The sequence below is a fragment of the Lepidochelys olivacea genome (genome assembly GCF_965140295.1).
Source record: "Lepidochelys olivacea isolate rLepOli2 genome assembly, chromosome: 4".
Lineage (NCBI taxonomy): Eukaryota > Metazoa > Chordata > Testudines > Cheloniidae > Lepidochelys > Lepidochelys olivacea.
This window is the reverse complement of record NC_140414.1, coordinates 87,268,660-87,282,329: the sequence shown is the minus strand read 5'-3', so window position 1 is coordinate 87,282,329 and position 13,670 is coordinate 87,268,660. Positions and strand designations below refer to the sequence as shown.

Sequence of the window (13,670 nt, the reverse complement as noted above, 5' to 3'; positions counted from 1 at the left end):
CCTGGACCTGGAGCCAGTACCCCCCGAACCCACCCAAGGCTGCTTCCTGGACCCGGCAGGCAGAGAAGGGACCTCCGGTGAGTGTACCTTTTAAAATACTATACATGGTTTAAAAGCAAGCATGTGAAAGGATTACTTTGCCCTGGCATTCGCGGCTCTCCTGGATGTACTCCCAAAGCCTTTGCAAAAGGTTTCTGGGGAGGGCAGCCTTATTGCGTCCTCCATGGTAGGACACTTTACCACTCCAGGCCAGTAACACGTACTCGGGAATCATTGTACAACAAAGCATTGCAGTGTATGTTTGCTGGCGTTCAAACAACATCTGTTCTTTATATCTCTGTGTTATCCTCAGAAGAGTAAGATATAATTCATGGTCACCTGGTTGAAATAGAGTGCTTTTCTTCAGGGGACACTCAGAGGAGCCCGTTCCTGCTGGGCTGTTTGCCTGTGGCTGAACAGAAATGTTCCCTGCTGTTAGGCACGGGGAGGGGGGAGGGTTGAGGGGGTAGCCACGTGGTGGGGGGAGGCAAAATGCAACCTTGTAACGAAAGCACATGTGCTATGTATGTAATGTTAACAGCAAGGTTTACCCTGAAAGAGTGTAGCCACTGTTTTATAAAATGTGTCTTTTTAAATACCACTGTCCCTTTTTTTTTCTCCACCAGCTGCATGTGTTTCAATGATCACAGGATCTTCTCCTTCTCAGAGGCTAGTGAAGATTAGAAAGAAAAAAAAACGCACTCGCGATGAAATGTTCTCTGAGCTCATGCTGTCCTCCCACACTGACAGAGCACAGACGAATGCGTAGAGGTAAATAATGTCAGAGTGCAGGAAAGCACAAAATGACCGGGAGGAGAGGTGGCGGGCTGAAGAGAGTAAGTGGCGAGCTGAAGACAGGGCTGAAGCTCAAATGTGGCGGCAGCGTGATGAGAGGAGGCAGGATTCAATGCTGAGGCTGCTGGAGGACCAAACCAGTATGCTCCAGTGTATGGCTGAGCTGCAGCAAAGGCAGCTGGAGCACAGACTACCACTACAGCCCCTGTGTAACCAACCGCCCTCCTCCCCAAGTTCCATAGCCTCCACACCCAGACACCCAAGAACGCGGTGGGGGGGCCACCGGCCAACCAGCCACTCCACCACAGAGGATTGCCCAAAAAAAAGAAGGCTGTCATTCAATAAATTTTAAAGTTGTAAACTTTTAAAGTGCTGTGTGGCATTTTCCTTCCCTCCTCCCCCACCCCTCCTGGGCTACCTTGGTAGTCATCCCCCTATTTGTGTGATGAATGAATAAAGAATGCATGAATGTGAAGCAACAATGACTTTATTGCCTCTGCAAGCAATGATTAAAGGGAGGAGGGGAGAGTGGTTAGCTTGCAGGGAAGTAGAGTGAACCAAGGGGCAGTGGGTTTCATCAAGGAGAAACAAACAGAACTTTCACACCGTAGCCTGGCCAGTCATGAAACTGGTTTTCAAAGCTTCTCTGATGCGTACCGTGCCCTCCTGTGCTCTTCTAACTGCCCTGGTGTCTGGCTGCACGTAACCAGCAGCTAGGCAATTTGCCTCAACCTCCCAACCTGTCATAAACGTCTCCCCCTTACTCTCACAGATATTGTGGAGCACACAGCAAGCAGTAAAAACAGTGGGAATATTGGTTTCGCTGAGGTCTAAGCGAGTCAGTAAACTGCGCCAGCGCGCCTTTAAACGTCCAAATGCACATTCTACCACCATTCTGCACTTGCTCAGCCTGTAGTTGAACAGCTCCTGACTACTGTCCAGGCTTCCTGTGTACAGCTTCATGAGCCATGGCATTAAGGGGTAGGCTGGGTCCCCAAGGATACATATAGGCATTTCAACGTCCCCAACAGTTATTTTCTGGTCTGGGAATAAAGTCCCTTCCTGCAGCTTTTGAAACAGACCAGAGTTCCTGAAGATGCGAGCGTCATGTACCTTTCCCGGCCATCCCACGTTGATGTTGGTGAAACGTCCCTTGTGATCCACCAGAGCTTGCAGCACTATCGAAAAGTACCCCTTGCGGTTTATGTATTTGCCGGCTTGGTGCTCCGGTGCCAAGATAGGGATATGGGTTCCGTCTATGGCCCCACCACAGTTAGGGAATCCCATTGCAGCAAAGCCATCCACTATGACCTGCACATTTCCCAGGGTCACTACCCTTGATATCAGCAGATCTTTGATTGCGTGGGCTACTTGCATCACAGCAGCCCCAACAGTAGATTTGCCCACTCCAATTGATTCCCAACTGACCGGTACCTGTCTGGCGTTGCAAGCTTCCACAGGGCTATCGCCACTCGCTTCTCAACTGTGAGGGCTGCTCTCATCTTGGTATTCATGCGCTTCAGGGCAGGGGAAAGCAAGTCACAAAGTTCCATGAAAGTGCCCTTACGCATGCGAAAGTTTTGCAGCCACTGGGAATTGTCCCCGACCTGCAACACTATGCGGTCCCACCAGTCTGTGCTTGTTTCCTGACCCCAGAATCGGCGTTCCACAGCATGAACCTGCCCCATTAGCACCATGATGCACGCATTGGCAGGGCCCATGCTTTCAGAGAAATCTGTGTCCATGTCCTGATCACTCACGTGACCACGCTGATGTCGCCTCCTCGCCCAGTATTGCTTTGCCAGGTTCTGGTGCTGCATATACTGCTGGATAATGCGTGTGGTGTTTAATGTGCTCCTAATTGCCAAAGTGAGCTGAGCGGCCTCCATGCTTGCCTTGGTATTGGAACAAGGAGGTTAGTCTGGCCTCTGATTGATACATGGCTAGATTTACCTCGCTGCACCTTCCCTGTGAGTGACTGCAGTGTGACCTAGAGGAATGAGTCCCCTAGACGGGGGAGGAGACAAATGAGTACAAAACAAATCTGGTCTATTTCTTGTTTTGATCCACTCCATCTATCTTTTACATCTTTGGCTGGCAGCAGATGGTGCAGAAGGACTGCATGCCATCCACATCTCATGGCTGCTCGGCAGAAGATGGTGCAATAGGACTGCTAGCAATCCATATCGCCTGCCTTCTCACCATAAGACGGTTCAATAGGACTGACTGCAGGACTAAAGAGAATGACCTGGTCAAGTCACTCCAAATTTAATCCCTGAGGTTCAATAGGACTGACTGCAGGACTAAAGAGAATGACCTGGTCAAGTCACTCCAAATTTAGTCCCTGCGCCCATGTCTGCCCAGGCGCTCCTGGGCGACGTGGCCAGGAGCACCTCGGACATGACGAGGACGGCTACCAGTCGTACTGTACTGTCTGCTGCCACAAGGCAAGGGGTTGATTCTGCTGTGTAGCAATGCAGTACCACGTCTGCCAGCATCCAGGAGACATAGGGTGATGGTTACCTGAGCGGGCTCCATGCTTGCCGTGGTATGGCGTCTGCACAGGTAACTCAGGAAAAAAGGCGCGAAACGATTGTCTGCCCTTGCTTTCACGGAGGGAGGGAGGGAATGGGGGCCTGACAATATGTACCCAGAACCACCTGCGACAATGTTTTAGCCCCATCAGGCATTGGGATCTCAAACCAGAATTCCAATGGGCAGCGGAGACTGCGGAAACTGTGGGATAGCCACCCACAGTGCAACGCTCCGGAAGTCAACGCTAGCCTCGGTACTGTGGAAGCGCTCCGCCGAGTTACTGCACTTAATGCACTTAGAGCATTTTCTGTGGGGACACACATACTCGAATATATAAAACCGATTTCTAAAAAACCGACTTCTATAAATTCAACCTGATTTCGTAGTGTAGACATACCCTTATACTGTTTGTTCACATTTTGCATTCCTCACAGTCTAGTGAACAAAAATAGGATGGATGAGTTTTACTTTCTGATTCTCATAAACTAGCCCTAAACTGCAATTTTTGGGAGGCAAACAACCTGGGAGAATAATTCCAAACACAAACAAGTGTCAAGTGGAATTTTTGAGTGGGTGTTTAACTCAACAGAAACATTTTTGTGATATTTTGTTCTGTAAACCAGTGTTTGTATAAATATGAAGCCTAATTCATGTGGAGAGCATCTTTAACCGGAAGTACTTTTTTCTTCTCTGTGAAATACTCCTTGCTCACCGAACAGATCATGGAGGATCTGAAGGACTATTTTAAGTTTAGTTTAAATTTTGGCTGAATGCTCTAGTGATCAGGTTATTCAGCACATAAACTTCACTTTCATTTTAAAGTTTGCAGTTCACCTTTAAACTTTCATCTTTTCACTGTGTGGAAACAGCCATCTGTAAAGGAATTATGATGTGATTGGAACAAAAGAGACTTGGTGGGATAACTCACATGACTGGAGTACTGTTATGGATGGATATAAACTGTTCAGGAAGGACAGGCAGGGAAGAAAAGGTGGGGGAGTTGCACTGTATGTAAGGGAGCAGTATGACTGCTCAGAGCTCCAGTATGAAACTGCAGAAAAACCTGAGAGTCTCTGGATTAAGTTGAGAAGTGTGAGCAACAAGGGTGATGTCGTGGTGGGAGTCTGCTATAAATCACTGGACCAGGGGGATGAGGTGGACGAGGCTTTCTTCCGGCAACTCATAGAAGATACTAGATCGCAGGCACTGGTTCTCATGGGAGACTTAAATCACTCCGATATCTGCTGGGAGACCAATAGAGTGGTGCACAGACAATCCAGGAAGTTTTTGGAAACTGTAGGGGACAATTTCCTGGTGCAAGTGCTGGAGGAACCAACTAGGGGAAGAGCTCTTCTTGACCTGCTGCTCACAAACAGGGAAGAATTAGTAGGGGAAGCAAAAGTGGATGGGAACCTGGGAGGCAGTGACCATGAGATGGTCGAGTTCAGGATCCTGACACAGGGAATAAAGGAGAGCAGCAGAATACGTACCCTGGAATTCAGAAAAGCAGACTTTGACTCCCTCAGGGAACTGATGGGCAGGATCCTCTGGGAGAATAACATGAGAGGGAAAGGAGTGTAGGAGAGCGGGCTGTATTTTAAAGAATCCTTATTGAGGTTACAGGGACAAACCATCCCGATGTGTAGAAAGAATAGTAAATACGGCAGGCGACCAGCTTGGCTTAACAGTGAAATCCTTGCTGATGTTAAACACAAAAAACAAGTTTACTAGAAGTGGAAGATTGGACAAATGACCAGGGAAGAGTATAAAAATATTGCTCGGGCATGCAGGAGTGAAATCAGGAAGGCCAAATCACACCTGGAGTTGCAGCTAGCAAGAGATGTTAAGAGTAACAAGAACGGTTTCTTCAGGTATGTTAGCAACAAGAAGAAAGTAAAGGAAAGTGTGGGCGCCTTACTGAATGAGGGAGGCAACCTAGTGACAGAGGATGTGGAAAAAGCTAATGTACTCAACGCTTTTTTTGCCTCTGTCTTCACGAACAAGGTCAGCTCCCAGACTACTGCACTGGGGAGGAGGTGACCAGCCCTCTGTGGAGAAAGAAGAGGTTTGGGACTATTTAGAAAAGCCGGACGAGCACAAGTCCATGGAGCTGGATGCGCTGCATCCGAGAGTGCTAAAGGAGTTGGCGGATGTGATTGCAGAACCATAGGCCATTATCTTTGAAAACTCATGGCGACCGGGGGAGGTCCTGGATGACTAGAAAAAGGCTAATGTTGTGCCCATCTTTAAAAAAGGGAAGAATGAGGATCCTGAGAACTACAGGCCGGTCAGCCTCACCTCAGTCCCTGGAAAAATCATGGAGCAGGTCCTCAAGGAATCAATTCTGAAGCACTTAGAGAAGAGGAAAGTGATCAGGAACAGTCAGCATGGATTCACCAAGGGCAAGTCATGCCTGACTAACCTAATTGGCTTCTATGAGGAGATAACTGGCTCTGTGGATGAGGGGAAAGCAGTGGACGTGTTATTCCTTGACTTTAGCAAAGCTTTTGATACGCTCTCCCACAGTATTCTTGCCAGCAAGTTAAAGAAGTATGGGCTGGATGAATGGACTATAAGGTCGATAGAAAGTTGGCTAGATTGTCGGGCACAACGGGTAGTGATCAATGGCTCCATGTCTAGTTGGCAGCCGGTATCAAGTGGAGTGCCCCAAGGGTCGGTCCTGGGGCCGGTTTTGTTCAATATCTTCATAAATGATCTAGAAGATTGCGTGGATTGCACCCTCAGCAAGTTTCCAGATGACACTAAACTGGAAGGAGAGGTAGATACGCTGGAGGGGAGGGATAGGATACAGAGGGACCTAGACAAATTAGACGATTGGGCCGAAAGAAATCTGATGAGGTTCAACAAGGACAAGTGCAGAGTCCTGCACTTAGGACGGAAGAATCCCATGCACCACTACAGACTAGGGACCGAATGGCTCGGCAGCAGTTCTGCAAAAAGGGCCTAGGGGTTACAGTGGACGAGAAGCTGGATATGAGTCAACAGTGTGCCCTTGTTGCCAAGGCGGCCAATGGCATTTTGGGATGTATAAGTAGGGGCATTGCCAGCAGATGGAGGGACGTGATCGTTCCCCTCTATTCGACATTGGTGAGGCCTCATCTGGAGTACTGTGTCCAGTTTTGGGCCCCACACTACAAGAAGGATGTGGAAAAATTGGAAAGAGTCCAGCGGAGGGCAACAGAAATTATTAGGGGACTGGAACACATGACTTATGAGGAGAGGCTGAGGGAACTGGGACTGTTTAGTCTGCAAAAGAGAAGAATGAGGAGGGATTTGATAGCTTCTTTCAACTACCTGAAAGGGGGTTCCAAAGAGGATGGATCTAGACTGTTCTCAGTGGTAGCAGATGACAGAATGAGGAGTAATGGCCTCAAGTTGCAATGGGGGAGGTTTAGGTTGGATATTAGGAAAAACTTTTTCACTAGGAGGGTGGTGAAGCACTGGAATGCGTTATCTAGAGAGGTGGTGGAATCTCCTTCCTTAGAAGTTTTTAAGGTCAGGCTTGACAAAGCCCTGGCTGGGATGATTTAGTTGGAGATTGGTCCTGCTTTGAGCAGGGGGTTGGACTAGATGACCTCCTGAGGTCCCTTCCAACCCTGATACTCTATGATCTGTGAAGGGGACAGAACAAACATCAGACTCTTGATTGAGTGGGCTGGAGGGCTCTGTTGCATGGTAACTAAAACTTCATATTAATCCAAAGAGGTAGTAACACTTTTCAGGTATTAGGAAAACTCCCATAGACTTAAATGGTCTTCGTGTCCTGACATTATTTGATACTATTTATTAATCCTGACACATTTGTGCTCACATAATTCCCTTTATGTTGCTAAATAGATAGTCCTGGTTTCAAAAGTCAGACTCTGTCTCAGTTAGTCTAAATATGCCAGTAGTTTTTTCAAAGCCAGGACAAACCTAACAAGAACAACATTCAGCCACTGCTGCCCATCACCTCCTCTGAAATCTCTGGGTTCCTCACCTCCCTACCACTTTAATTTTTAAACCAGCCCTAGCAGTTGCCTTTACCTGCCGTATCCTCTCATTCTGCCATGCTACTAGGTCTTAGATAATGCCCTAGATTCCGTTGCTTATAACTCAGCAACATCAAAGAGCAGTTGGCTGCTCTGCTTGACAAGTGACAAGTTAGTTACTGATACACTAGACTCTGAGTTTGCACAGACATAACTTATGGGGCTTGACTTTAGAGATAAGATAGGAGGCAGAAGAGGAACCTTAGGGGGCACTCTAGAGCAGTGGTTTTCAAATATTTTTCTGGCGACCCAGTTGAAGAAAACTGTTGATGCCTGCGACCGAACAGAGCTGAGGATGAGGGGTTTGGGGTGTGGAAGGGGGTCAGGGCTCCGGGCTGTGGTGTGGGCTCTGGGCTGGGGATGAGGAGTTTGGGGTGCAGGAAGGGGCTCTGGGTTTGGGGGGGCTCAGGGCTGGGGAACGGGATTGGGGCATGGGTTACCTCGGGCAGCTCCCAGGCAGCAGCACAGTGAGGGTGCTAAGGCAGGCTTCCTGCCTGTCCTGGCACTGTGGACCGCACTGTGCCCTGGAAGCAGCCAGCAGCAAGTCTGGCTCCTAGGTGAGGGTGTGCAAGCAGCTCCGCGCGGGTCTCACCCGCAGACACACACACCCAGCTCCCATTGTGCACGGAGCCCCGTGGGCCCCTGCCCCCCACCTAGGAGCCAGACCTGCTGCTGGCTGCTTCCAGGGCGCAGCGCAGTGTCAGAAAAGTTAGGGACTAGCCTGCCTTAGCTGGGCAGCACTGCCAATGGGACTTTTAACGGCCTGGTCGGCAATGCTGACCAGAGTTGCCACGACCCAGTGCCTGACATTCCGTGACCCAGTGCTGGGTCATGACATGCAGTTTGAAAACCACTGCTCTAGAGCAAGGGGAAGTGGGAATCTGCAAGAGGAGTCTGGAAGGCTGAGGGAAAGAATAATGACATATTCCCATTTATCACATTTCCTCCCCCAAAAAGCATACATCAGTAACACTGCCACTCAAATCGCCCTCTCCCACCAACTAGTCACGTCATCCTTTTATTTCCACACCCTCATCACATTCACCCGGGCCCCCTCTGGACTCTCATGTGAAGGTATGAAGGGTAGAGTGGCTGCGACCTTCCCACAGCTCCCTCACAATTCAAAGCCCATGGTAGCTGAGGACTCCGAAAAGCAGGGTGGGTCACATCTCAAAGACCCAGTTACTATGGGGTAGGTAACCATACTGTGTCAGTGTGGATCCCACATTCCTGCCAAACCTTCTGCCTCTGAAATGGTGCTGGGTACATGACAAAAGAAGAGGATGACAATTGTCTCCTGGAGTACCAGGTTTCATGAAGGGTACTCTGTTTAACTAGTCTGGGAAGAGGAGAGAGCTCTCTTGTGCACTTGGGGTTGATTATTACTGTGGCTTATTGTAGGGGGCTGGGGTGTACATCCCTAGTGAACATAACATAGCCCTAGAACTGTTAAGGGAGTGGAGTGCATCATCTGTTTGGCTACTGAAGAGATCCACCACTTAGAAGGGCAGGTCCTCTATGGTGCACTGCATCTCCTTAGTAATGCTGGATGCTTGAAACCAAAAGGCCCATCTCATGGTGACCCTCAAGGCCATCAATGTGGCAGCTGTGTCCAAAGCATCCACAGCAGCTAGGAAGGCAGACGTTGTGACCATTTGGCCTTCCTTCATGATCTCTCAGTTATCCCTACTATCTTGTGAGATTTTTGGAAGGAAGGAGACCGCTATCTCCCAGGTGAGAAAAATGTATTTCAAGAACAAGGCCTGATAGCTCACAATGCAGAGCTGTAGTTAGATGAAGGACTAAACCTTGTGCCTGAAGAGTTCCAGTTTCTGAGTGTCCTCTTTTCAGATGCACTTTGCAGACCACTTTTTTTTTTTTGACCCTGTACCACTAATGCCACTGGGGACCTGGATATAGAAATGCCTCAAATCCTTTTGTGAGACCTGGTACCTCTTTCAAATCCTCTTAGATGAAGAACAAACTGTGTCTGGAGTCTATCAAAGTCACTTCACTAGCTTGCACATACCCTTATTGATGAGGAGGGCAATCCTGGCTGGGGATGAGGAGCTCAGGAGGTCAAAGAGTTTACAGGACTTTTCCTGGATTACCAAGGTTTCAGTGTTCAGGGTCTCAGTGATCTGGGTCAGCAAATCCTGGAGAACCATGAAGTTATCAGGCACTGAAATTGAGAATGACCCACCCCACTGCCCCTTGCGTTTTGCCTGTATTTGTGCCCTAAACAAGGAGCCTCCACTGCCTCCTGCATGATCCCCTCCTGAATGCAGGGGAGACACATCCCAGCTTCATTTCAGTGAGAACGAGTGGGATGGCAAAGGTGATACTGAATGGTGGCACCATTGGGTAGGGCAATCCAGTGCCAGCAATGGTCTTGGTGTGGATGATGTCTTGAGTGGAAATATGCATTCCGCCTCCAAAATGTATCTCAGAACCATGATAGGATAAATCCTTAGTGCCAGCATCGATGCCGGTGGCAAGGTCAGTATTGGACTATTCCTCTTCTCCAGCTCTTCCTCTACACTGCAGTCGAACTCAACCCTCCAGCCCTCGAACCACTGAAGAGCTTAGAGGATTTGTCTCTGATGGACTGGTGTTTATGTCCCTCCATTCAAGACAACCCAGAATGATGCTCAGAGCTATGCTACTGCCTATGCTCCATGTTGGCCTGCCTTTTGGTGATGGTCTTTGGCATTGGGTCCGTGGGTTCTGGGGTTGATGCTGGGGCTACTTGTATCAAGGCTGCCAATACTAGGGCTGCTGGCACCAGGGATCTCAGTGCCAGTGCCTTCTGTAACTTTTTGGCTTTTTCTCACTGCTGGATCCCAGCATGAAGTGTCTGCTGGAGGAGGCACGAGCCAAGGATGGCTTCTTCTGCTCCTGTTAGGCGTTGCCATTTCCTCCAGTTCAAAAGTGATTCTCACAGACTCTACCTGAACTTACACATCTTGGAGAAAAAGGAATGGCAAGCTCTGCATCTGTCTGGAACCTGGCTCTCGCCCAGGCAGCAGCTGTGAGTGGGATTAGTCCATCACAACACAGGAAGCATTTAAATAATCATGGTTTGGAGTGCGCCGTGTGCAGAGGTTGACGCAAAGTGCCTTACTCCACTGTACGGGGCTGTTGTCCTTTCCGAGTCCAATCAGGCCAAAGCTGAGGAGAAGAATGAAGCACTAAAGAGAGTGGTGAGTCAGACACCGCTGTGTTGGTGTCTTGCTACCATGGGTGCCAAGAGGGAACTGAGGGATGGACATGGCAACTCCTCCCTTTATGCTCACAAGGAAGCATGGGAAGGTGGCACAGGGCATATGCACAGCCCTACTGGACATTGTTATTCAGAAGACTCTGATCTTGCATGCATGAGGCACATGCATAACTACAGTGGAATCCACACAGACATAACTGAAGACAATGGTTGAGATACCCTGCATGGCAGTGCTTTTTATTTTTAAAAGGACACTGCCAAACACTGCTTAGCATTATATTTTTGTGTGAGCTCTGCTGTTTTTAATATGCTTCCAAGACATCTGAAGAGGTCTCTCTACAGATTGCTATTTTCCATTTGCAATCATTAATCCCTTCTTCACATTTCTGATGGATCTGAAATTAACAGCTCCTTTCTTCTCTATTTTCATCATTGAGGATAGAAACACCAACTGGGGAATTAGCATATAAATTTATTGGTGCTACAAACCTGTGATGAGTTCACATGTTGTTTCTGTATAGATCCCACAAAGAGAGCAGTGATTTGCACAGAAAGAAAATGAACAACTGAGTGGCAGATTTAGATTTTTTAAAGGTAATTTAAAATCTAAAAGGTCATTTAAAATCTGCAGGCCATTCTCCCAGACTACAAACATTTAAAAAGGTCAGTTAAATGCACTGAAAAATTAAAGGGTTAAACTATTTATCTACTTTTTTTAAAATGTTCTCCCTTTCTGATCCTTAGAGAGATTCATTTCAACATTTTAAGAGTTGGATCCCTCATTTCTTTCATCTTTCAAATTAAGAATTGCTGATTTTCATCCAATTTAAAAGAGTTGAGGAAAGAACTTACTGAAATGTTTTGTTAATATTTCAACCAATAATTTCCTTTTGCTGTTCATTAAATATAGCAGTGGCCTGATTTTCAGAGAAGCTGCGAAACTGCAGCTCCCATTGATTTCAGCATGAACTGTGTATGCTCAGCATCTCTGAAGAAAAAATCAGACCACTTGACCTTCAACACAGCATCAGCTTCTGTTATATCCTTTCTACTCTGTGGCCACAGTTACTGGAACAAAAGGCTAAAAAGAAAGAAAATCCTCACCAAAATAAGTCAGTAAAGGATCAGAACTATTACCTTGAATTTGAAAATACTACCCTTGAAATTTCCAGGGAGAAGGACATTTGGATTTGAGTATCTACATCTGAACCTTCCCCAGTGTGGAAAAGATCTCATCAGAAGGAGAAATGGCTCAAAATTGTGGGAGTTTTGCAAGTTTTGACTTCAGAAGACATCCACTGTTTGGGGACAAAATCTCACAAGAACTCAAGATTTTGACTCAGTCATAGCTGCACTACAGCACTAAATCATCTTTAAACCTGAACTTTAGCCAGATCCTAATCCAGATTCACCATCCCAGCCCATTTCTAAAAATAATCATTTTTGGGCAAATGGTGTAACATATTCTAAAGAGCAAAAAGCTAGGTTATGATTTTGGTCCCAATACTGTAGGGGTTTCACCTATCTTAGAATGACTACAGTCTGGTGAAATAATGCCCTTAGAATTCTAAATAGCTCCTTGTAAAGGAATTTAGCCACTCTCTTGGATAATTTTTTTAAGATTAAGTAAACCTATCACCACTACAGTAACTATAAGGCATTGTGCTCTGTACCTGCAGGGCCAGCAGAGAGCGCGCAAGTTTACTGACAGATCTGATCCCCAGAGCTGTAATGCTTTTGAAGCAGCAACGAGGAAGAGTATACAGAACCGCCTTGTTGGCTTGGGTTGCTATAACAACTCAATTGGAAGAAGCAGATACAGATGTAGGGAAGAAATTGTATTTGCAAAACAGAAGAGGATAAAAACCTATTGGGGAAACATTTCCAGGGTTCTAAGAGTGTACTATAAATCATGAAGAACAAGAGACTTTTAAATTCATTTTTGAAATATTTATGGCAGTGGCTCTGACGCTCTTTTAAATTATAAATTCTTTAGAGCAGGGACCTTGTCTTTATATTTGTCTGAAAAATAGCTAACACCCCGTTGGTATCACAGATGCAAATAAGTAAAATAAATTCAGACTGAGACTACTGAAAGCATTACCTTTTTGTCAGGTTTTGGTGAATTACATATGGAATTAAGAGCCTGTCTCTTATATTCAAGTTTGTCATTTAGCTGGCGAAGTTTATTTACAGCATAATTTGCCTGTTCATTAATTCTTGCGCTGCATTCATCAATAACGTCTTCACAACCTTGGCTCTAGAAATAAAAATGTTAGTTATTAAAAAGTCTATGTCACTGATGCAAAATAAGTTAAATCTGTTACCTGTTTGCTATGCATGCTTCATTATTTGCACTTTATATCTATGTACAACAAACAATTAATCTCAGTATAGACCCTCAGTGGGTCACTCAGTGGTTGGGGGGGAGGGATAGCTCAGTGGTTTGAGCATTGGCCTGCTAAACCCAGGGTTGTGAGTTCAATCCTTGAGGGGGCCATTTAGGGATCTGGGGCAAAAATTGGGGATTGGTCCTGCTTTGAGCAGGGGGTTGGACTAGATGATCTCCTGAGGTCCCTTCCAACCCTGATATTCTATGATTCTATGACCCGGGGTTCTCAAACTTAATTGCACCGTGACCCTCTTCTGATAACAAAAGTTACTACACGAGGGGGGACCGAAGCCTGAGCCCGCCAGATCCCTGCCTCCCTGCATGGAGGGGCCAAAGCCAAAGCCCAAGGGCTTCAGCCTGTAATCTCAGCCTCACTACCCATGGCTGAAGCCCTCAGGCTTCGTCCCCAGACAGTAGGGTTTCGACTTTGGCTTCAGCCCCTGACCCAGCAAGTCTAAGCCAACCCTGGCGATCTCATTAAAATGTGGTCGCAACCCACTTTGGGGTCCCGACTCACAGTCTGAGAACCACTGGTATAGACAAATCCCAGACTAAAAGGGCATGTGGTGCAAAAGTTATAATAGATTCTTATTTTTACTTCCACGTCTATCATGTAATGTAGCAGTAAGAAGCT

The 13,670-nt window shown here is 46.9% G+C and overlaps 1 protein-coding gene across 3 annotated transcripts in view; it reads right to left on the bottom strand.

The window, feature by feature from the left end:
* Positions 1 to 13,670, bottom strand: part of SNX25 (sorting nexin 25) — a 147,038-nt gene that overhangs the window by 36,936 nt on the left and 96,432 nt on the right. For 2 of the 3 annotated variants that reach the window (XM_084626141.1, XM_084626142.1), the window contains one exon: positions 12,749 to 12,904. The exons of the other annotated variant lie outside the window; for it this stretch is intronic. In XM_084626141.1, the coding sequence (XP_084482267.1) occupies positions 12,749 to 12,904 (156 nt within the window). The remainder of the gene's footprint in view (positions 1 to 12,748; positions 12,905 to 13,670) is intronic. 3 annotated transcript variants of the gene reach the window in all.